This window comes from Primulina tabacum, chromosome 11 (assembly GCF_025594145.1).
Source record: "Primulina tabacum isolate GXHZ01 chromosome 11, ASM2559414v2, whole genome shotgun sequence".
NCBI classification, from domain to species: Eukaryota; Viridiplantae; Streptophyta; class Magnoliopsida; order Lamiales; family Gesneriaceae; genus Primulina; species Primulina tabacum.
In genome coordinates this window covers 1,812,196-1,836,400 of record NC_134560.1, presented here as the reverse complement: position 1 = coordinate 1,836,400, position 24,205 = coordinate 1,812,196, and the positions used below count along the sequence as shown (strand labels likewise).

The following is a 24,205-nucleotide window of genomic DNA, read 5'->3' as shown; positions in this document are numbered from 1 at the left end:
TTCCGGTCTATCGACAAATATTTCATATTGTAATTTGTTCATTCTAAGTTTAGAACTTCTTCATAAATTTAATTGCATCTGAATCTTCTAAATGTAAGAAAATATCGAAGAAGTAGATAATCATGTATGTCAATGCAAAAAATACGAAAAAACAAAAAATTTTGTGTATCATGTACGTCTTGAGCTGAGATTTGTCCATATATAATATTTTTAGCAGTGGAGAACATACGTGTCCGAATGGACAATCGGATGTCAAATTTGTTTTTTTTTTCCAAATATTTTTTCTGTGAAAAACAAATTTCTGTCGAGCATCTTCATTTAATCCATTAAATATTATTATTTATATTCGTATTTGTGTAATTGTCTTTTTTTTTGGGTATAGTGGAGGCAGTTGTTATGGGTGCAGGAGCAGCACCTGGAGGCCTCAGCTATTCCTCCTTACTTTTAATTCAATTCGGTGTCTCTCCTCTGTTTACTTGATTCTCCCTTTTCCTTCAATTTCACCACAGTTCCTCCTTTCGCTCGCTGGAATCTCTTGTTCTTTTTTGTTGTTATTTTTATCTGTTGATATTTGTCTGTATCTATTTGTTTTATTCCTCCGCGGAGCTAGTTTTAGCTAAATTTAGGGGTTATTTTTGTGGTTTTGAGCTCTAGTTCTTAGGATCGAACCAATTTGTTTGCCTTCTGTACTTCTTCCTTTCAATCTTCATCTGACCTTTTTTCTTTTCTTTTCTTGATTCAATAACTTTGGAAAATCAGGTTTGGAGATCTGTCTCGATTAAACTAATTTTAGATTCTTTTTCTTGGTTATGTTTGGGTTTTCACATGGGCTTTTGAGACTTTCCTTTTTTTACCCCATTTAATCCAGATGTGAGAAGAGCTCCAGTTGTCGAGTATCGATGTTATAGAAGGAAAATTTCGAAAAGGTTGGAAATTTTAGCCATTTGAACCATAAATTTCTTGTCTTTACTCCCAAGATTCAGCCTTTGCTCAATGAAGTTGATCTTCGGGGTGGTTTCGCTGCTGTTATTGTTTGTTTTTTGAAAATGATAGTCGAGATAGTGTTGACTAAGCTCTTATAGTTAGGATGTTACCTTTTATGATTTTGAGCTTAGTTCCTTAAACTTGAGTTGGATTTTCTTCCCCTAGTTATATTTAACGAATAAAGATACAGAAGTCAGCCTCAGAAGTCAGCCTCCACATTTGCAATGGGAAAATAAATTAATTCTATCATTTTGGGAGTGGCTGCTTGAGTTAGTTTTCCATTCAAGATGTTCGAGCAGTTCATTAATTTTGTTATTCGGCCGCCTAGGTACATTTATTCGTCTCTCTTGTTCAATTTTCTTGTTTACTCTTGTCAGGATGTTGGTTTTTGAACTTGCTTGTCGGTTTAGTAAAAATCTGTGATATATATTGTGCTATAAAATTGGATCGTATATCAATTATCTTGTGAGTGATTGAAAATTTAGACCAACTCATTTCTCGAATCAGTGTCTTGTTCACATTCATCACCCCCTTGGTAAGCTGCCTCCTTTTCTATGGTCAAGCGAAGATGTAAATTTGTTGGTAACATCAACTACCCAATTTGGATATAAATTGTTCTTTTATTTACTGATCAGAAGTACAGGAAGTGGAGGAACAAAAATTTGCAATTGTACACAACCAAGTGATTCTTGGTAGAGCTTCTTGCGTTCTAGATGTTGCTGCTTTTATATACACTATCTTCTGGTCCCTTAAAATAGTTACTTTACGTGATAGCTCCTAAACCTCAAATAATTTATTCACTTTTTTCTCTACGATACCTTTACAATTTTGCAAATTATGATTAATTGTGATACCTTGTAGCATTTGCCTGCACATCTAAGCTCTTTCTTTGCATTATTGTTTTACCTGTAGTCTAACCTCCTGCTTTTAAAACAGGGCTGAATATAACCCAGATCAGTATTTATGGGAAAAGGATTTTACTCTCGGAGGAAGAAAATACATAAGAGAAGACCTGGAGGCAAGTATGGCCATCAGTCAACAGAAACATATATTTTGCAATTAATTAATAGGAATATAAGATGCTTGTTTCCATTTTCAACCATGAAGTTCTGAATGTATTAAAGAGTTAAAAAATACGGGCTGCTTGATTTTGCAGCTTATGAATGAAAGAGGCCATAGCTTGAGGTGTAGTCATTATGTCCCTTCACAGGTTCCTGAGGATGTTCCCCTTCCCTGTGTTATCTACTGCCATGGAAACAGGTATTCAATTGGCTTCTAAATTACCATGTTAGAACATAGTTGCTGCTGCATATCATGGAATGCACTAAGTGTATTACCTCATATAGTCATATAGTCTGAGTGGCGTCTATAGGAACACCGTGAGGAAAACAGAAGTGTCATAACATGTTGTACTATTGAGATGTTTAAAGCTTTACCTAATATTGTCCATCTTTGATGCATGTTTGCAGTTAGTTATATTTGGTGTGTTTAGTTGGATGTAGATCATGGATTCTACCTTTCTGGTGTAGTATTTTTTCTGGTTTACCACCTAGTTGGTTCTCTGCAGAACTGACCGAAAAAACGATGTCTTTTTTTATAGAAGTGGCAATTGATGTTGGGAAAAGCAGATTGCCTGGATTGAATCTCAGAATATATAGAATTTTATATGTATACAATACTTTTCTAAGTATAAGCTTTCATATATTTAAGTTAGTGCATTTTTTTTCAAAGAAAAACACCGTCGTGTAAAATTATCAATTATTGAGGCTAGGTGTGTGAGCTTGTGAATCTTATTTGTTTATTTTTCTCATGCAGTGGGTGTCGAGCGGATGGAAATGAGGCAGCTGTGGTTCTTCTGCCTTCGAATATTACTGTATTCACTCTTGATTTTTCAGGGTCTGGCTTATCTGATGGGGATTATGTCAGTCTTGGTTGGCATGAGGTAGTTTTCCCTTTGTAAATATGATATCTCCGAGTTTCTTCTTTGAATGATGTATTTCTTGCCTGAATTTTCAGAAAATTGACCTGAAGGTTGTGGTTTCATATCTGAGGAGTAATGAGAAAGTATCTCGTATAGGTCTTTGGGGAGGTCGATGGGCGCTGTGACAAGGTTCGTGATTGTTTTCTGCTTTGAATTTTTTGAATGTTAGTTTGTGCTCCAGATTTATTCCTATGTTTTTTTTTTGCTTCATATAACAATGCAATCCCCGAGGTACAATTTAACCTCTTATTTTTATTCTCGATCAAGTAGTCATTTATAGATAATTTTTCAAATGGGGATGAATATATGTGCAATAGTTTCATATAGAATGGATCCAGTTGGGTAGATATTTGAGTTTGGTGTTGACTTCTATTGACGGATGTGTGCGTTATATTGTTGAGGATATACCAACATCTATGAGCAACGTACGGGCACTGAAGGCTAATTAAAGCCAGTAATCAGGGTTCACAAGTCTTTTCTATGCCATTTTTTGGACTTGTTGGATTTTATGGAACTATGTAATGGTGATGAAATGTAGAAAAAACCAAAATGGCTATAGTTGTCAAAAATCTGAATAAAACTCCTGTAGAGAATGTGAAGAAAGGAGGTTTGGGACTTTGTTTTGCCCTCACCTAGATTTGATGCAAGTCAACAAAATTCAATAATTTTCTGTGAACTTTCTATCGAAGTTTTTTTTCTCCTGAAAGGACTATGACTATGAATTTAACGTTAAATACCAGAAACATCGCATTACAAATGTTTTCATGATTATCATAGGAGTCAATAGATTTTTCGATTTGATTTTGGGATTCCTGGAGGCCTACTATTTATTTGCTGCAAAATTTTTGGTATAGTGAAGTAGTCTGTTCACTATATGGGCACATTATGTTCCCTTGTGCCAGAGCATTTTGAAGGGACATCATTTTTCACTAATATAATGCCATTAAATTCTCATATTGCCACTATCAGTTTTTATAATTATCATATTACCTTTATCTTTATATTTGTATAGTTTTGTTATCTTGCACATTAGTGTCCTGGGACTGATGCTCAACTTGTTTTTTTTAAGTAAGTTTCTTTTCAGATGTTCACGTTTTTTTTAAGACTCGTACGGAGCCACCCCAAAGGCTGGGGTGGGCTCCAGCCCTGATAAAAAAAAATCAGTAATTATAATATATATGCAATTTTAACCTACATTAAAGTTTTGTCGGACCCATAAAATAATTATATTTAATAACTTAGCCCGCTAAAATATTATTCAACCCATTTAATCATAAGAAGAATCAAATTACTCTATAAACTACAATTTTGGAAGCCAAGACTTGGAGCTGAAAAGGATTGTACGGCGGTGAGCCTCGATTGAGTTAGCACAAAGTGAAATGATTGTTTTTTGATACTTAATTGGTTTATTTCATTTATTATGCAGAAAGATTCGAAATATGGCTTAGTTGAGTTTGTAGTTATTTTTTAGCTTATGTAGTGATGAAGTCATAGAATATCATATTTTTGTTATGTACAGAGCTTGAGATTAACTTTCGTATGATGTATATTTTTAGTTGTTTCTGGATTAGTGCATGCGTTAATAAATAATCCAGAGTTTTATAATTGTAATTAATATATATAATTAAAAGTGCCGTAGCCTTCACGAATACTTTCCAACATTAATAAGCCACCTAGCTGGATTAATTATAATTAATGAAATATATATATATATATAATGAACGAATCGGACGTTGGATATATATATAATCCATGTAATAAGAAACTTCTATTCTTCAACAACATTTATAGATTGATATCCCCAATACATTTATTATCACAACTTGTTTATATTCATCTCTCCAAAATTTCTTTGAGAGATTTATGACTGATGTATACATATAACGTGCAAGCAGTTGAATCTCACAGCACATGCAATTATAATTAAAGCTACAAAAAGAATATGGCAGGTCAAAAGTTCTGCATATTTTGAATAGCTGATCGATGAGAGTTGAAACCAAAATTAAATTTTTTTTATCAAGGAATTGATTGTTTTCTCATGTATATATAAATAATAAAATTATTATATAAACCTCTCATCTTATGGATGGTATATTACTTTAGGTTGCGCTTAGATAGAAGGATTTCAAATGTATTTTTGTACCTCCTTTATATTTATATAATATTTCATGTTAATTGTGATGAATTTCAAGTTCATCCTATAATGATGTCATTTATATTTTTTCATTGTTAACAATATAATTATAATCGAATCCTATGAATTTGAAATCCTTATAATATCCAAAATTTTAAAATTCTTATTATTTTTATAGATGAGCTCAATAATAGCAATTAAACGAGTGAACATTAGCACTACAACATATTGAGCTTGTGAACCAAGTCTTTATTGATGGGCAACGCATCCCCGATTAAAGTTACACAACGTGCCTGTCAACATAAGCAACATACTTGTGGGAAGTAACAAGTTTTAAGCGAGTGTCCCCAACAGTATCTCGATATATCTAATGAAATCTAGACTTGTTAAATTAGGGTAAATGCATATTAGGACAGCATAGGGCCGGTTAGAGTCAGGGTAAACATGATTTTTGCGTGGAGGTTTCATGAATTTGGTTACATCTTAAGCAAAGTTAGAAGTTATTTATAATAACAAGATGCTAACTTCCAGATAATGAACAAGCAAAAACTTTCAAGTGACAGATTTTGGAATATAATAATAAAGAAAAATGCACTGATTCCAGCTATGGAACTGCAGAGAAATAACCACACCATTAAGAAAGTAGAACATGGGGAAAGTATTCTACATGTTGCAGCACAAAAATGAGGCAAGAATGGAAACACTGGAAGTGAAAGCAGTCGAAATTGAAGTAGAAACACGTGTTTTGCTTTGAAGTAAAGATTGTAGGAACAATACTTGGGATAGTATCATTCTGTGGAAAACACCATATATCAACAGATCGGTTTTCACTGGCATATAAGTAGTGCATTCAACTAGAAAATGGTTGACAAGATATGTTAAGTTCACAAGTTTTCACATGTCTAAACAGTTGCTTCAAATTCATACAGAATTTACTTTCAAAGAGAAATTAAGGAGATGAAACATCTATTGCATGGTGAGGAGCTTGAAATAAGATTGTATGATTATGGCGGCATCATATTAAAGTACAACTGCAAATGAAGTTAAAAAATACTTTTAAAATGAAAGTTATTAATATTTGAAACTGGAATAGTAGAAGAGAAAATAAAATATAACAAAAAATGTAATGTATATAATCAGATGATTAGATGATATTTTGGGAATTATAAGAAAGTTTCACCCTGACACGAAAATTAATAAGTAAAAAAAGAATTTAATATTAATAAATAGTATATAGATATTGCTAGTGATCATTGTAAAAAAAAAAAAAATCAAGCTTCACATACCATGGAGAAGTTCAGAGAATTTTAGGAAGAGATCACCCGCCTGATGTACTATAAGGTGATATGTGGCGGGGACGAGTCTGAGGGAACCAAATTTGAGGTGCGCAAGGATGTCGAGGAAAAATAATAAAACAAAGAATAGTGGATGTTCATTTTGAAATAGGACAAAGTGAGATAGTCTGTAGTTGTCATTCATTCGAGTCAGATGAATATTTTGCAGACATATTGTGCCGGTTTATGCAATGATGTGAGATCAGTACACAAAATTATAGCCTTAGGAGATGGAAGTGTGATGCAAATCGCTTGTAGACACGGGTGAGAGTCAATTATGATAGTGGGATTACTACTCCTGGCCAGGAAAAATATGATGAATTGCACCAAATTTTTTAGGACTAGCAGGTTTGGTTGTGGATGATGAGGCAAGATTCCATGAGGTAAAAAGCTGGATTGCTTTCAAGAAAGCTTAGTTCAAATTGAGAACGATATCAGGTCACGACGGTGAAGATTTTGTTCATACACGTAATTCAGTGAGATCTGCCAATGTTGGAGAAGTTGAAACCACCTTTGCTATTCAAACTCTGGACATGAAGTGTATAAAAAGAAAGGGAGCCCCTCGGAAGGCTCGAAGAAAAGGACCCTAGGAAACTTGAACAAAGAAAAGCAAGGTAATATTAAATAACTCTTTTTCTTATGTCAATATTCTCGAAAAATATTAATAGTAATATTCATTATTTGGCTAGGTACAAAGGAGTAAGTCGAAGAAAGACACGGGTACCGATATCGATAGCGCACATGATGTTAATAATTTTACCCCTGCTACGCAAACACTCCGATATGGAGTCAACTGCGGTTCAAGTTTTGGGTTGGATGATGTAATATTTTTAGTACTTGCATATGCCAGAGAATGATGAAACTATTGGTTCGATAAATTGGAGCAGTCATGAGAGCATGAATGCTTTCTTCCGTGGAGATTTTTGAAGAACAAGCTCTTGGAATTTTTTTAATTTACATTTTATCATTTTGCACTGTCGATCTATTTTTTGGAGGATGAAACGTATGCTGCAATTTGCAAATGATATGTTTTCTTTAATTTTTGGGAAGTAAAACGTTTGCATTTTTTTTAAAAATTGAACGTAATCCAAACTTGTTCTATATATATCGTGTGTTTTTATTCTAATACTTTATTTTTTTTTTGGGCAAATGGAGTTTTTGCATTTAGTTGGTTGTAAGTTTTTGGTTTCTATATAGGATAGTTTGGATATTTTAAAAATGAGTACACAAATTGTTGTACTCGTTTGGTTGTACTTGTAACATGACCTTTTTTCAAATAATTTTGCTAGGTATGTCATGTCAGTTGGATTAAGTATTTGAAAGTTATACATATAAACACGAATAATCATCTCTCTTTGGTTTAACATGACATTAGAGCTCTGACTCACGTTGAGTGTTAGATTAAACCACCTGCTTATGTACTGCAAACTTCAGTAATCATTCATAGCGTTGAAGGTATATTTGAATTTCTCTGGAAGATGTGCATTCTCTCAAGATGTCAAGGGATTATTGTCATCGGGAAACTGAAAAGCAGAGACCTCCACTCATGCACGACATGAAAGCTGAGGTGTGTTCATCCTCATTCCTAGATTCAAATTATCAATCTTTTGGAGATTTCTTGTGTTAATCTTTATCATTCATCCATTATTTCTTTTTACGTATTTTGTGTATGGATGCTTTAATGTGGCATTCCTTTTTTAATTAAATATACATGAACAGATGGACCACTTATTTGAGTACCATTTTTTTTATTACATCGGGATCCGGGGTCTCATTTTGAGTACCATTTGCATTCGCTTAACAATTGCATACTGCTGTTCATTATTTTCTGCTTAACCAAGATACCAACATTTGTGATCATGCGAAAAGGAAATGATATTAACATGCATATGAAGCAGAATAAATGCATTAAGCATGATTTTTGAGGCTCAAGTAAGGATTCTATCATGCTTAGCCGACATCTAATCAAATTTACATGCTATCTGTTGTCCTGATTTTAGATGCCATATCTTCATGGTTGGTCAACTCTGTGTACTTCAATTCTTACGGTTTTAAATACAAAGATTTGTCAGAATTTTCTTCTAAATTGTGGAGAATCTTCCAGCTTAATTCCTGGAGTAATAAGTGAAAAACTACCATATGGTTAAAACATCAGTTTCAAATTTACATGTGATGGATGAAGAAGTATGTTGGCCATTCAGAGCAAACAACGTGAAATCAACAGGTAGCTCAGAAATCAGAAAGTTATTCATAAGCGTGGAAGAATCTAGCTAGATTGTTCTGCAGATTAGTTGTCTAATTTCGTGAGACTGCTGGGATTTCTTAGATGAAACCATAATTTGTTTTCACCCAAGGCTGAAGAAATAGATAAATTAAAATCAGTGTGGCTATCTTGTAATTTAATATGAGTTCCATGGATTTCATTATCTAAGCTGTACCATGGCCAAATCGTTTCACGGTTAACAGGCATACACATTATGCAATAACGTGAATGCAGACTTTTGAGCACTCATATTCGTGACTTTTCACCAACCCTATATATCTCTATCTTAGGTAAAATAAACATACGTAATTAGCAGAAAGATTAAGATATTAGTTATGCTATTGCACAAGGAATCTTCAAATTGTTTTCTTCAGAAATAAAGACATGGGCTCCTTTATTAAGACATGATACGAAGCTCAACCATGCATTTTGTCATCTTACTTAAAACTTTAACGAGGGCGTCGCAAGTGGATTAATATATCATTTCACGCGGTCACGCCCCTGGCCAATCAATACGAGACAGATAAAAAGTGCCCTTTAAATCCTCTAGTGTTACGGGGAAATATGGAAGCATCAGCAGCACATCTGAGGAGTTAGAAAGAATGGTACTTCTTGTTTCTCTGTTTTTATATCTCTTGCTCTCAAGAACCTCTTCATGTAGAGAAATTCAAGGTATGTCAGATTATGCGTGAACTCATACACATGTATGTTTGCATACCTTTGAATAAAAAAATCTGGTTTCTATTTATTCTTTGAGAACATCAATTCTTCATTTTCAATGTATGTGTTGTGCAGAAGTTGATCAGTTAAGTCATCCTGTTTTGCACCTGCCTTTGTATCATGTCCGAGGAGGGTCTCACTCGTTTCAGGCTTTGGACTCGGACCCGCCCTTCTTAGAGACAATTGTTTTTGATGAAAACGTGTCAAGTTTCTAATTTCCAGACTTGATGGATTGGCAACAACTCGACAACAGTTCATCCCGTTACCACCTCCATTTAAAAGGATCAGAAAGCTAGATTGATGAAAAATCTGTTAATGTATCTCTGAATCCGGGTATACCAATTGGTATCTCAAATTACTACACAAAAATAGGTCTGGGAACTCCAACAACGTACCACAACGTTATTATAGACACCGGCAGCTCCTTCTCATGGGTTCAGTGTGAGCCCTGTTTGGTCTATTGTCATCCTCAGGCAGGTTCACACTTTAACCCCTTTGCTTCTAGAACATATCAGAAGCTATCCTGTGGAACGAGTCAATGCTCTTCCTTGAAGGTTGCCACTCTTCACAGTCCTTTGTGTACGGCTTCAAATACATGCATATACTCAGCTACATATGGAGATCAATCATTTTCTATCGGATATCTCAGCAAAGACTTGCTGAAATTTGGCTCAGAATCACTCCCTGGTTTCTTGTTTGGATGCGGGCAAGACAACAATGGCTTATTCGGCAAATCAGCTGGTCTGATCGGCCTTGGGAAAGATGGTCTTTCCATGTTGTCTCAACTATCTACAAAATATGGTAGAGTCTTTTCTTATGGCCTCCCAACATCCACATTCCTGGGAAATTCTGGCAGCAGAGGCTTTTTATCGATTGGAACATCTTCAAATTTCGGATCAAAGTTCACACCAATGTTAGACGAATATCGAGATTCTTCATTGTATTATGTAAAGCTGTCGGCCATATATTTGTCTGGTAAACCGTTAGCAGTTGGATCATCCGCATACAGATCCCCTACCATCATAGATTCAGGCACCACAATATCACGGTCATCTGCACGTGTGTACTCGGCACTCAAGAAAGAGTGTGTTGATATCGTATCTACCAAATTCAAGATCGCTCCATCCTTCTCTATTCTTGATGCATGCTTTCATGGCACTTTTGATCAAATATCTACTGCTATTCCTTCAGTTGAACTGATATTTCAAGGCGGAGCCGACCTAAAACTGGCCCCGCACAATATCATAATAGAGGTTGAGAAAGGTACTACGTGCTTGGCCTTTGCGTCCAGCTCGGGTATGGTTATTATCGGCAACACACAGCAACACACTTTCCGTATTACTTACGATGTCGCGAGTTCAAAAATCGGGTTCGCAGCTGGTGGATGTCGCTAGGTAGGCTGGCGGTTGGACGTGGCGGCTTTGCTTGTGATGATCATATAACTTGAATGGAATTCATAGTGTGCATATAATTATGGCTTTCTTTGTAGAAAGATGATTGATGTACAAGTGTTATTAATTTCCACCATATATTCAACTTCATATTATTCATATATCATAAGTTATTTGCTGCTTCTCCTTGAAAGATTTCGAAATTTCTATGACCTATAAGATAAAAATGTGCAAGATGGTCTCAATGGTGGTATTTTGTGAGATGAATATCTTATTTGGGTCATCCATGAAAAAGTATTACTTTTTATGCTAAGAGTTTTACTTTTTATTGTGAGTATCAGTAGGGTTGATCCGTCTTACAAATAAAGATTCGTGAGACCGTGAAATTCTCTAATATTAATAGACATCCCTCCATATATTTTTATAGATTTGATATGTACAAATGTCATATTGTTTATCTATGCTTTAAATTTCTCGTCGGATTAAAATAAATTTAAACGATTTTAATTCAAATTAATCGAATATGATGATATATATCAATTTATCTTTCTGTTTTCACGTTTTAAAAAATCGAAATATTTATTTACCCTTGTTAAAATATATTTTTTTAAAAAAATAAATGATGACTTTATTAATGTAATGTGAATAGACGATATACTATTTAATACCCGACATTTTCCAATTTGAAAGATTTGGTCCTACTCTTATGTGGCTAGTCAGATTTATCATCACAGATCAATTATTAATTACCAACTGTCGGTGCACAGCTCGCCAGCTCGGTAATAATTTTATTATGTCAAATTAATTTTTTTCCCAAATAAATTTATATTTTTTGTCTTATCGAAGAAATAAAATCAATTATTAATAAACAATTCGGTGTCGACACGACTCTTGTAATTTGTATATCAATAATTATGATACCCCGGATTGAGGATGGGCTCAGCCCGCTCTCGGTAGCCCATCTAGTTGAGAACTCGACATTCAGGGAAGCGCGGGAGGTCATCTGGGAGGTCATCCCAGCCGACCTCCCATAACAGCAGTTTCGTGACCTCCCACGCCGACCTCCCAAGATGATACCGAGCTGACCTCCCAAATTATGATATTGGTGTGATTGGAAACATCTCGGCCGAGCTCCCACGTCGAGCTTCCGTGAGGTCCAGACTTCAGGTAGGCTCGTACCTACGAGAGCTCTTACTCAATCATTAACGCGTAGCCCACAGAAATCAAAGCCCATTAAAAATCTAACCAAATCTGGCACAAGATATACTCAAATCTTTCAAGATTCAGAGGATCTAAACTTACCAAATCAGGACTCTATTGTTCCCCTATAAGTACCAGGTTTCGTTCACTGTTTATTCATTCATATATTCACACTTTCTCAGCACACACATTACTCTCTCAAATTTTCTATTCTCTGACTTGAGCGTCGGAGGAGCTACGCCGGAACAACCTTCCAGCCCCCTTCTAACATTCTTGCTTGTGTTGCCAGATTTCGAGAGTCCAATCCGAGCTCCTCGAGTGACGTGCCGACCTCCCAGCCAGCGTTCCAAGGCCTGATCCGAGCTCTCCAAGCGAGGATCTGACCTGCCAGTTAGCATCACCGATTTTATCATTATCAATTGGCGCCGTCTGTGGGAACACTGAGCAAAGACGTAGACGTGAGAATGCAAAAGGAAATTGGGTGGAAGAGCTCCCAAGCGTGCTATGGTCGTACATGACCACTCCGAAGATTGGCATCGGGGAGACGCCTTTCAGCTTAGTTTATGGAAATGAGGCAGTGCTCCCGGCAGAGATCGACGAAGAGACCTCCCGAGTAATATTCTATGATGAGCGAAACAGTGAGATGCGAGCAGCGGACTTAGATTTCTTGGAAGAAAAGATGGAAGCCGCGACCATAAGGATGGAAGCTTACAAGAGACGCACAGCCCAATCGTACAATAAGAAGGTTATTCAGAGGAGCTTTCAAGTGGGAGACTTAGTTTGGAACAAGGTTCAAGATGTGGACGTGGGAAAGTTAGATCCAAGATGGGAAGGACCATTCAAGGTGGTGGAGAAGCTTAGCTCGGGTGCCTACTACTTGGAAGATCTGGCAGGGAAGAAATTGAAGAGGCCATGAAATGCTTACCACCTCCACAAATATTGTGCTTAGATATTATACCTTTAATTTCTTTTATTCTGTCAGTTATTTTTCTAGCAAGGACCTAAGTATTCGATGCTATATTCAGTTATATTATTAAAATTACACATTTTCATTCAAAATTATTGAAGCCTATAAGGGTTTTCACCATGTCTTAATGAAGGAGCCCCGGAGCTCTCATCTTGGTTACGCAAAGTTTATAAGGATTTTCACCCTAAGTCAAATCAGGAGCCCAGAGCTCACCTTATCTTGGTTACGCCAAGGTTATAAGGGCTTTCACCATCAGTCAGTTCAGGAGCCCAGAGCTCACCCCATCTTGGTTACGCCAAGTTTATAAGGGTTTTCACCAGATCTCAGTTCAGGAGCCCATAGCTCACCTCATCTTGGTTACGCTGAGGTTATAAGGGTTTTCACCCTCAGTCAGTTCAGGAGCCTAGAGCTCACCTCATCTTGGTTACGCCAAGTTTACAAGGGTTTTCACCCGATCTCAGTTCAGGAGCCCAGAGCTCACCTCATCTTGGTTGCGCCAAGTTTACAAGGGTTTTCACCCGATCATAGTTCAGGAGCCCAGAGCTCACATCATCTTGGTTACGCCAAGTTTACAAGGGTTTTCACCCGATCTCAGTTCAGGAGCCCAGAGCTCACCTCATCTTGGTTACGCCAAGTTTACAAGGGTTTTTACACTCAGTCAGTTCAAGAGTCCAGAGCTTACCTCATCTTGGTTACGCCAAGTTTACAAGGGTTTTCACCCGATCTCAGTTCAGGAGCCCAGAGCTCACCTCATCTTGGTTGCGCCAAGTTTACAAGGGTTTTCACCCGATCTCAGTTCAGGAGCCCAGAGCTCACCTCATCTTGGTTACGCCAAGTTTACAAGGGTTTTCAACCGATCTCAGTTCAGGAGCCCAGAGCTCACCTCATCTTGGTTACGCCAAGATTATAAGGGTTTTCAACCGAAGTCCGTTTAGGAGCCCAGAGCTCACCTCATCTTGGTTACGCCAAGTTTCTAAGGGTTTTCACCCGATATCAGTTCAGGAGCCCATGGCTCACCTCATCTTGGTTACGCCAAGGATAAGGGTTTTCACCCGATCTCAGTTCAGGAGCTCATAGCTCACCTCATCTTGGTTACGCCAAGGTTATAATAGTTTTCACCCTCAGTCAATTCAGGAGCCCAGAGCTCAACTCATCTTGGTTACGCCAAGTTTAAAAGGGTTTTCACCCTCAGACAGTTCAGAGCCCAGAGCTCACCTTCTCTTGGTTACGCCAAGTTTGTGAGGGTTTTCACCCTCAGTCAGTTCAGGAGCCCAGAGCTCACCTCATCCTGGTCACGCCAAGTTTAAAAGGGTTTTCACCTTCAGACAGTTCAGGAAACCAAAGCTCATCACATCTTGGTTACGCCAAGTTTAAAAGGATTTTCACCCTCAGACAGTTCAGGAGCCCAAAGCTCATCTCATCTTGGTTACGCCAATTTTAAAAGGGTTTTCACCCTCAGACAGTTCAGGAGCCCAGAGCTCACCTCATCTTGAATACGCCAAGTTTAAAAGGGTTTTCACCCTCAGTCAGTTCAGGAAACCAGAGCTCATCTCATCTTGGTTACGCCAAGTTTAAAAGGGTTTTCACCCTCAGACAGTTCAGGAACCCAAAGCTCACCTCATCTTGGTTACGCCAAGTTTAAAAGGGTTTTCACCCTCAGTCAGTTCAGGAGTCCAGAGCTCACCTCATCTTGGTTACGCCAAGTTTAAAAGGGTTTTCACCCTCAGACAGTTCAGGAGCCCAGAGCTCACCTCATCTTGGTTACGCCAAGTTTAAAAGGGTTTTTACCCTCAGTCACATTAGGACCCCAGAGCTCACCTCATCTTGGTTACGCCAAGTTTAAAAAAGTTTTCACCTTCAGACAGTTCAGGAGCCCAAAGCTCATCTCATCTTGGTTACGCCAAGTTTAAAAGGGTTTTCACCTTCAGACAGTTCAGGAGCACAGAGCTCACCTCATCTTGGTTACGCCAAGTTTAAAAGGGTTTTCACCCTCAGACAGTTCAGGAGCCCAGAGCTCATCTCATCTTGGTTACGCCAAGTTTAAAAGGGTTTTCACCCTCAGACAGTTCAGGAGCCCAGAGTTTACCTCCTCTTGGTTACGCCAAGTTTGTGAGGGTTTTCACCCCAGTCAGTTCAGGAGCCTAGAGCTCACCTCAATTTGGTTACGCCAAGTTTACAAGGGTTTGCACCCTAAGTTAGTTCAGGAGCCTCAGAGCTCACCTCAGCTCGGTAGAAATTTACGGTTCGCCATTATTTTATTAAAGGTTGTGCCGACCTCCGATGGCCCAGCTTACCTCCCATGGCATGATCTTACGGAGTTATTATTTTATTAAAAAGTTCTGCCGACCTCCCATGGCCGAGATTACCTCCCACGACATGATCTTACCGAGTTATTATTTTATTAAAAAGTTCAGCCGAGCTTACCTCCCACGGCATGATCTTACCGAGTCATTATTTTGTCAAGGGTTCAGCCGACCTCCCATGGCCGAGCTTACCTCCCATAGCATGATCTTACCGAGTTATTATTTTGTCAAGGGTTGTGCCGACTTCCCATGGCCGAGCTTACCTCCCACGGCATGATCTTACCGAGTTATTATTTTTTCAAAGGTTTTGCCGACCTCCCATGGCCGAGCTTACCTCCCACGGAATGATCTTACCGAGTTATTATTTTTTCAAGGGTTGTGCCGACCTACAATGGCCGAGCCTATCTCCCGCGCCGTGATCTCACCGGGTTATTTTGTTAATGTTATGCCGAGCTTCCATGGAGCTCCCGGTCGACCTCCCTCAGGATGACCTCTTCGGGTTATTATTTCATGAAGTGTTGGGCCGAGCTCCCAGCCGATCTCCCTCGGGATGACCTCCTTGGGTTATTATTTTATGAAGTGTTGGGCCGAGCACCCATAGCCCAGCCGACCTCCCTGAGGAGGACGTCATCGGGTTATTATCTATCAAGTGTTGGGCGGAGCTCCCATAGCCCGGCCGATCTCTCTCAGGATGACCTCCTCGGGTTATTATCTATCAAGTGTTGGGCTGAGCTTCCATAGCCCGGCCGACCTCTCTCAGAATGATCTCCTCGGTTTATTATCTATTAAGGGCTGACCGAGCTCCCATGGCCAAGCTGACCTCACTCAGCGCGGCCTTATCTGGTCAATATTTTATTAATTGTTGGGCCGAGCTCCCATGGCCTGGCTGACCTCACTCGGCGCGGCTTTACCCGGTATATTTTATTATGTTTGGCCGAGCTCCAAGAGCCCGGTCGACCTCTCTCAGTATGACCTCATGTTATTATTTAGTGTTTGCCGAGCTCCAAGTGCCTGGCCGACCTATCTCAGGACAACCCATGGGCCACTGAGAGCTCAAACCACAACGAGCTTTTGGTCTACAACGTCAGCTCGACATGAGGGGGGACTCGTGATACCCTCGGATTGAGGATGGGCTCGGCCCGCTCTCAGTAGCCCATCTAGTTGAGAACTCGGCATTCAGGGAAGCGCGGGAGGTCATCTGGGAGGTCATCGCAGCCGACCTCTCATAACAGCAGTTCCGTCGATCGGGGAGGTCAGCCGACCTCCCACGCCGAGCTCCCATGCCGACCTCCCAAGATGATGCCGAGCCGACCTCCCAAATTATGATATTGGTGTGATTGGAAACATCTCGGCCGAGCTCCCACGCCGAGCTTCCGTGAGGTCCAGACTTCAGGTAGGCTCGTACCTACGAGAACTCTTACTCGATCATTAACGCGTAGCCCACAGAAATCAAATCCCATTAAAGATCTAACCAAATCTGGCACAAGATATACTTAAATTTTTCAAGATTCAGAGGATCTAAACTTACCAAATCAGGACTCTATCGTTCCCCTATAAATATCAGGTTTCGTTCACTGTTTATTCATTCATATATTCACACTCTCTCAGCACACACATTACTCTCTCAAATTTTCTATTCTCTGACTTGAGCGTCAGAGGGGCTACGCCGGAACAACCTTTCGGCCCCCTTCTAACGTTCTTGCTCGTGTTGCCAGATTTCGAGAGTCCAATCCGAGCTCCCCGAGTGACGTGCCGACCTCCCAGCCAGCGTTCCAAGGCCTGATCCGAGCTCTCCAAGCGAGGATCTGACCTGCCAGTTAGCATCACCAATTTTAGCATTATCAAATTATATATTTTAATTTCACGTCAAAATAATAAAAATAATAATTTATCTATATTTTACATTGACTGAAGTCTGGTAGTGATTTTTTAAATAGAGCTTTATTTTTAACAAAAAGTTATTACAAAATAATGTCATATAATTTGTTTTTTTTTTTTTCAAAAAAAAATATTACAGATTTCTTAAATCTATTCATTTGTATAAAAATCTCACATCGTGTATAATTTCTAAAAATATTTGCACATGGACTTGGAAATAAAATTTTTTAAAGTATGAACAATCATCATATGTAGCGACCAATCCTTATGTGTTCGTATAGTTGATTAGCCAAAAATAGTTAAAAATTAAGCCGAAATCCGCAATCCAACATTATTTTAATTATATGATTCAATTCTTTAGGATTTTTATATTTATTAAATTGTTTAACTTATCCAATATTATCTTCTCTCCTTTTTTTTCTTCTTTTTTTTTGTTTTTTACTTTTTTTTACCGATATATGACCTGAGTTTTGAAACTGTCGAAAGGGCTCAACGAAAATAAATTAGATTGGAGAGATAAGAACCTGAGAGGGTCAGAAGCTTTCACGCTGTGGAGCAATATGATGCTTTACTAGAAATATTTCATAATTCCAGTACAGGAAATACAGTCTCTTTTGAAGATATTAATTCATCCCACTCAGTTTAAATCATTAGACGAAGATCAAAATGTCAATCACGTTATAGCTGAAGAATTTCTGAAGACTAACGCTTGAAAGGAAGAATTCACAAATAAAAGAAGTTTCTACCCAGTGAAGGGAGAAAATACACGCGATTCTGGTTGGAAAAGTACATTTGAATTTGCCATATACACAACATATTGTACCGTTTTCCAGAGGAACTGAGATAAGGATTTCATGTAATGCCGAATCAAATTGCTTCATGGCCCTGTTACACTCACTTCTCTAGCACAAGTAGAGGCATTATTTGAGAGCATCTCCTGTTGGACGGACAGAGGAGCGGACTAAGAAAGAGGGCTTCTAACCCTTGTCTTGCAGAATTGAACAAGGTATGCCGCCTGCCTTTTCACCAACACGGCATGCACCAACTCACAAAAGAAAACCAATTTATTCATATTAACGCATCGAGATATGAATAGTTTCTGCAACGGTTGTACTGAAGGAGGCTACCATAGGTACGATCCCACACCCCAATGAATAGGCAATCTGTATCAGGACTAAATGAGACTCCAGAGATCTCACCAAAAAAATCAATCTCCTGCTCTTTATCATATCCATTCTTCACGTCATACACATGAACAAAATCAGCTGGTTCAGCCATCACCATAAACTGCCCGTCAGATGTGAAACGGATGGAACGAATAGCACCAAGATTTCCCTTGAGTACAGCAATAGATTTAGACAGCATCCGCGCATCCCATACACGACAAGTCTTGTCCTGGTTCCCAGTGGCAAAGGTGTACCCATTCGGATGCCACGCAGATGCAAAAGAGAAATCCAAGTGCCCTCGCATGTGCGCAATAGCCTACAAACAAGAGGAGTCAATATAGCCCCCCAAAAAAGCAAAAATGATAATAATTTACCAACAATACTTTCTAAGTCAACAGCAACTTAGACCAGAAATTCCACGCAGGACCTTCTCAATATTTGTTTTACCCGACCGATGCAACTTTCAGAAGGAAAATACTAACCTTTCCAGTTTGTGAATCCACCAGCATGCCATCAGGATTGTCCCCAACAATAGCAATTATTTTTCCATCTGGACTTAGAGAAGTATGCTGCAAATAAACCAACAAAGAACTACCATTTCACATATCTTGTAGAGAGAGGAATCAACCCACACATCAAGAAAGAAAAAATAAGTAAAAACTAGCCAGTCAACTATATCCGACAAAAAAACTCATCAATTTACCATTTATTACCATCAAAAAATTAGGCAAGGTCTGCACAGTTAATGCACAGCCATCTAGACTACTGAAGATAGAGAAAACTCAATGCTTCACTCGTATCTTCGAGTGAGCAACTTGCAACTTTATCATTAATAATTAATTGTTGCCTAGGCTACCATGGCAGAGCAAACTGAACTTCAAGCAGAAATATATTATTCAAGCTCAGCAAAACAAGTCAACTGAACATCCAAAACTCACAAATATAATAAATAATTTTAACTCCACGATCACAAATACACACAGTTCAAGATAAGTTGTCACAACAAATGTAAAGAATGGATGATTTCAATAATCTCGCACCAGGTCATACCCCTCTCATATCTAGCTTCCTCTAGCAAGGATGCAGGAGTAACCACATGGCTAGGAGCCCTAGGCTATGCAAGATGACATGAATTGTACACTCACAAAGGTGACTATTATGCCAGCTCACATTGCAGAAGCAGAACAGCTTAAGCAACAAAAGTAAACTCTCGTGGTCACATCGGAATTAAAAAAGGGGGAATTTTTTCGACTCTATACGCATTTGCACACGATCAGAACTTACATTTACAGGCCACGGATAAGAGAAATGCTTAACAAGCTGAAATCTCTCCATATCGAAATCTCGCACACCACAGTCGTTATTGGAAGCAGTGAAATGAATAGAGCCACTGATAATGATTTAAACCCATCAGTATGACATAGAGATAGTAAGAACTGCCAGTGCTGCAGTACATTACCCAAGAGAATTTGTTTGATATTAAAAAATGAAAAATGTCACCTTGGACTGCCATAGATATCAATTGCATTTGTGATAGCATTATCGTCGTAAGTTGTCCTCATGCAAAAGCTAACCCCAGGCCGATCAAGATACTACATCAATCACGAAATAGTTAGTCACAGTTTCAATATAATATCCGGCTATCAAGAAGCAACAATTGGCATTCCAAACATAGTTTCTTGTTTATTTTAATTATATTACACCGATAGGCGCATGATAAAATTGATCTACGGCAACGCTATTTGCAGTGATACACCATATATCATCAGAAAAAACACATACTAAGTCAAACGTTACATCGATGAATAAGGAGAATATTACCTTGCAAATAAGCTCCCCTTGGAATCCCCCAGCAATCAACAAATTGTCACGGACTGCAAGGGTGCTTACTTGTGTATGAGTAAATCCTTCCAGCAAACTTCCAGGATGTTTCTAAAAGAGAGATAATTGGTTTATCTGTCATAAAACCCATGAAAAGAAAAATAAAATATAAGTGAAAACAAATTAACCCAATCAGATATACACACCTCACAAGGAGCCACATGACCAGAAACATTAAGAACTTCAGTCTTTTTGGAACTCAATGACGACCAATGAATGATTGAGTAATGCGACATGAGGTAAACATCATGCTTCGAGGTTGACCAAACCAGGTTCCTCAACTGCAAAGGCAGACAAGACTCATGAAATTTTACAAGTTTAATCCACATCGACTATGAAGCAGTCAACAAGCAACCAGAAGACGCAAAACTCCAAGGATAATTGGCGGTGGTTATGGACCATGGTTTTCAGTAACATACTAACATTAATCTTAGAGGGTAATTCTAACTTGATTAGATCATATTTTTTTCTCAAACACTTCCAATATCATACCATATAAAACAAATTCATCATTAATCACATCACCCAAAAATTAGCAGCATAATCAATTTATGACTTCAACTCACCTAGCTCCAACAAGAAATCCATTAGTGCCCATCTAGATCGATAAAAGAAGCATTTTTATTTTCATCTTGCTTTAGGCGTTCAGATGATCTATTTCGGTGCATTAATGCAAAGTGAAAGACAATGTAGGAGATTCTATTCACAGATCAAAAGCTTCAATCCGTAGTCATCAGCAGGAAACAGGAGAAAAGCCCAGAGCAGAAAATATCATCTAACCTGAAAATGAAGAATAGTCGATTTGACAGATCTTGTGTTCTGCCAGAACTCATAATATACTCCACCTTTTCTTGTTAATTTGCATTCCTGTTAAATCAAAAGCAAGATGCACACACTTTATGCACCAATAAGAGTTACAGAACTGGTCACCACATCACTGCGACCATTTAAAACTGACACTTACCTTTTCTGATCCCTCTCCAGATTGGGGTATATTTTCGTAATTCTTATACTGTTCTAGTCTAGTCTGCCTATACTTCTCCCGGGATATGCTTAGCCTCTCCCATGGAATGCCTTGGATGTCCTTTCCCTTCCGTGCCTCAGCAGCAGAAGTATCTGTAATCTTGTTGTCCTGATTCCACATCTCAGTTAGTTTGTATCATCCATATTCCATGGCAAATGATAAAAGGAGAACTTTTAAATCAACAACATATTAGTGTGCATGAAAGATTTGTAGGCAGATTGAACTGACCAAATTGTCATATTCATCCTCCTCTTCCTCCTCTGATTCCGAATCTCCAATTAATCGACCAGCAAAATACATATCTTCTTCTACTTCACCCATTTCGTCGTCACCAGCTGCGTAATCTATCTCTTCCTCTTGAAAGGACATCTCTGAGTATGCAACTTTGATAGCTAATTAACTTCAAATCATGCCATCATAACATTTTACAATGGATACAATTACTCAAATGTGGAAGGAAACCCTCAGATTTAAAAGAAAACTAAGACTTTCTCATAAATGGAGAGGATAAATTTTTGAACTACGAAGGACGACCTGCCCAACAACACACAAGCCACTAAAGGATTGTTGAAAGAAAAGAAGCTATACAGATAAGAAATTCTATGATTAATCCTGCTGTTTTGCGACATTAACAATTCATAATCTAAACAAGAGAATCCCAAGAAAACCACAAACCACAAAACAAAACTATAAAAATAATCACAAAAGGAAATTTATGTTCGGTATGAAAAGTAAAGATCTTTGTAACCAAATAAAAATTTAAAGACTCGGAAGTTAGCAAAATGGAAGAGAGACCAAGGGAAAAATGCAAAGGAGTACTCTGCACTCACTAATGGAACCCTAGGTACTGAAAAGCAACAAATTGACGAACACAGCATAACCTAACAAATCAACAACACAGAAAACGCAACTATATGGACTTAACACAAAAAAGGATGGCATAAAAATCAAAACTTCAATTCTAACCTGTAAATCCTTTATTTGATTTATTTACAACGAAATGTTGAATTGCCAAGCGAAAATTACGACAAAAGAGTCTCCAGAATCCGATCGCAGAGCTTGGGTCCAAGTCTCTTCGCCTTCGATCAAGATGATGATCTATACAGCTCAATTCAGAACGCCAAAATCATGATATACGACATCAACGAGTTTTATTTTTCTTTTTTAATTGTCGATTTTGATTGCGGTAAAGAAAATGTGATAATTAGGTTTTGATTTGAGCTGTTTTGGATGTGGGGGAAATCTTCACCGCATTTTATGTGGCTAAAAAACGAATTTAGGTAAACACAAGGTAATGTTCTGAAAAACTAGATAATGTCAAAGCATTTTCAGCAATTAAATTTTAATGCAGCCCCTCGTATTCTCATTTATTCCCAATTAACCACAAAGTTCACATTCACCCCCTGATATTATTTATTTGATCATGGCAAGAGATTCAGTTGTCCCTCTAGTCCCATTAATTCTTGCAATTTCTGCTACATATCAGTAATTTTTTCTGATGATGGAACCAGCATATAGACCTGCAATCTTATTGTCATGCACTGAAAAATCAATGTACAAAATTTATATTACGAGCATTAAATAAATTTCTTCTGACGACAGATTGAAATATGATAATTTATACGAAGTAACGATTCTATATAGAAAGAATTCATCTACAAGCAAGCAAATAACACATCTTTTTTAACTCTATTGTTAGTGACTCAAATTCATGTTCACACAACTTGTATTAATATTTTGAACTCTAAAGTTATAAATTGGTAGTTTAAATCGAAATCATAAAAAATTCTTTAACCATGATGGATTGATGATGTTCTCAACTTTGTCTTCTCAACCAAAAGTGAGAAAAAGACCGCCTGAATGCATGGTTGAAAAATGGTTTTTTGTTGGTTTCTTGAGCTAGAGTTTGGTCACTTCGAGAATAAATTTGCGAGCCTTCGAGAATAGATTGCATGATCAAGCAAGTCCCTTTCGATCTCATGCTTCTAGGAAGTATGTAACAAGAGTGGCAATCGAGTTTGATGAGTAAGTTGATGCGTTCTATTTTTTATGTGATGGTCGCTGAACTTGAATCGGAGCTTCATAGAAGTCTAAAAGGAGGCAAAACTCGAAATTTGTAGCAAATGGCTTCTGACTTCTGTACTTTATGCCTATAGATAGAGGCCCTCGACAATGGACATAGATATAGTGGTTTAAACATGTCTATGCACTACGAGCAATCAATCGATTTTGAGCGGACCAAACTGGACAGTAACTAAGTTATAAGACACCATTAAATCAATAAAACTGGAAGCAAGTAATTGGCCGTCATCGATCCTTAAAACACATTATTAAGTTTAATATATATTTAATATCCTAATTTGGATATTTGTTGTACTAATGTATATTATCAATGTAAAAGATTATATCAAGATTTTCCCCAAGTCGGGAAAATCGAATGATAAGTCATAAATGATCAAAAATATACAATAACAATTAGTTCTAATTATGGTTGAAAGATGTTAATGTAGACATATTTAAATTGGTTAGAAGATAATTCAATATCTTGGTTAGAAACTCCCGGTCCGTTAGGTGAATTTGTCACTTATAAATATAAGATTTTTTCATGACAATATTTGAAGTTCATGATTATTGATTTTTTATTTTAGCACTTTGTATCTTTTGGCTGACATTGAACTAATAATGTTTTATGAAAGTACGAAACCTCGTAGATAAAGCTCCAAATGAGTGTCATTTTTTTTGTTTTTAATCCGACAAGTTTTTAAGTTTTATGTTAAGTTGCTTTCGGTCTACGGACAAATATTTCATATTGTAATTTGTTCAATCTAAGTTTATAACTTCTTCATAAATTTAATTGCATCTGAATCTTCTAAATGTAAGAGAACGTCGAAGAAGTAGATAATCATGTATGTCAATGCAAAAATACGGAAAAACAAAAAAGTTCGTGTACAATGGAGCTGAGATTTGTCCCTGTACAAT

General features: G+C 37.7%; 2 protein-coding genes across 3 annotated transcripts; one reads left to right on the top strand and one right to left on the bottom strand.

Moving 5' to 3' along the window:
- The first annotated feature begins 331 nt into the window (after positions 1-331).
- Positions 332-10,968, top strand: LOC142518424 (aspartyl protease family protein At5g10770-like). The gene is made up of 8 exons (XM_075621209.1): positions 332-1,312; positions 1,921-2,002; positions 2,141-2,244; positions 2,800-2,926; positions 3,001-7,047; positions 7,123-9,368; positions 9,492-9,616; positions 9,713-10,968. Exons 6-8 carry the CDS (start codon positions 9,299-9,301, stop codon positions 10,808-10,810), a joined length of 1,293 nt encoding a protein of 430 aa, XP_075477324.1. The 5' UTR covers positions 332-1,312; positions 1,921-2,002; positions 2,141-2,244; positions 2,800-2,926; positions 3,001-7,047; positions 7,123-9,298; the 3' UTR covers positions 10,811-10,968.
- Positions 10,969-18,183: 7,215 nt separating this feature from the next.
- On the bottom strand, positions 18,184-22,476 carry LOC142518000 (putative WD repeat-containing protein C2A9.03). 2 transcript variants are annotated; one of them, XM_075620566.1, is made up of 10 exons: positions 22,193-22,476; positions 21,455-21,626; positions 21,167-21,334; positions 20,983-21,069; positions 20,349-20,483; positions 20,143-20,253; positions 19,822-19,913; positions 19,606-19,711; positions 18,804-18,890; positions 18,184-18,637 (listed from the first exon to the last, which is right to left on the bottom strand). In XM_075620566.1, exons 2-10 carry the CDS (start codon positions 21,593-21,595, stop codon positions 18,224-18,226), a joined length of 1,341 nt encoding a protein of 446 aa, XP_075476681.1. In that variant the 5' UTR covers positions 21,596-21,626; positions 22,193-22,476; the 3' UTR covers positions 18,184-18,223. The 2 variants fall into 2 exon arrangements, with proteins under 2 accessions (XP_075476681.1, XP_075476682.1); XM_075620567.1 differs by having other exon boundaries at positions 21,455-21,597.
- Positions 22,477-24,205: the final 1,729 nt, after the last annotated feature.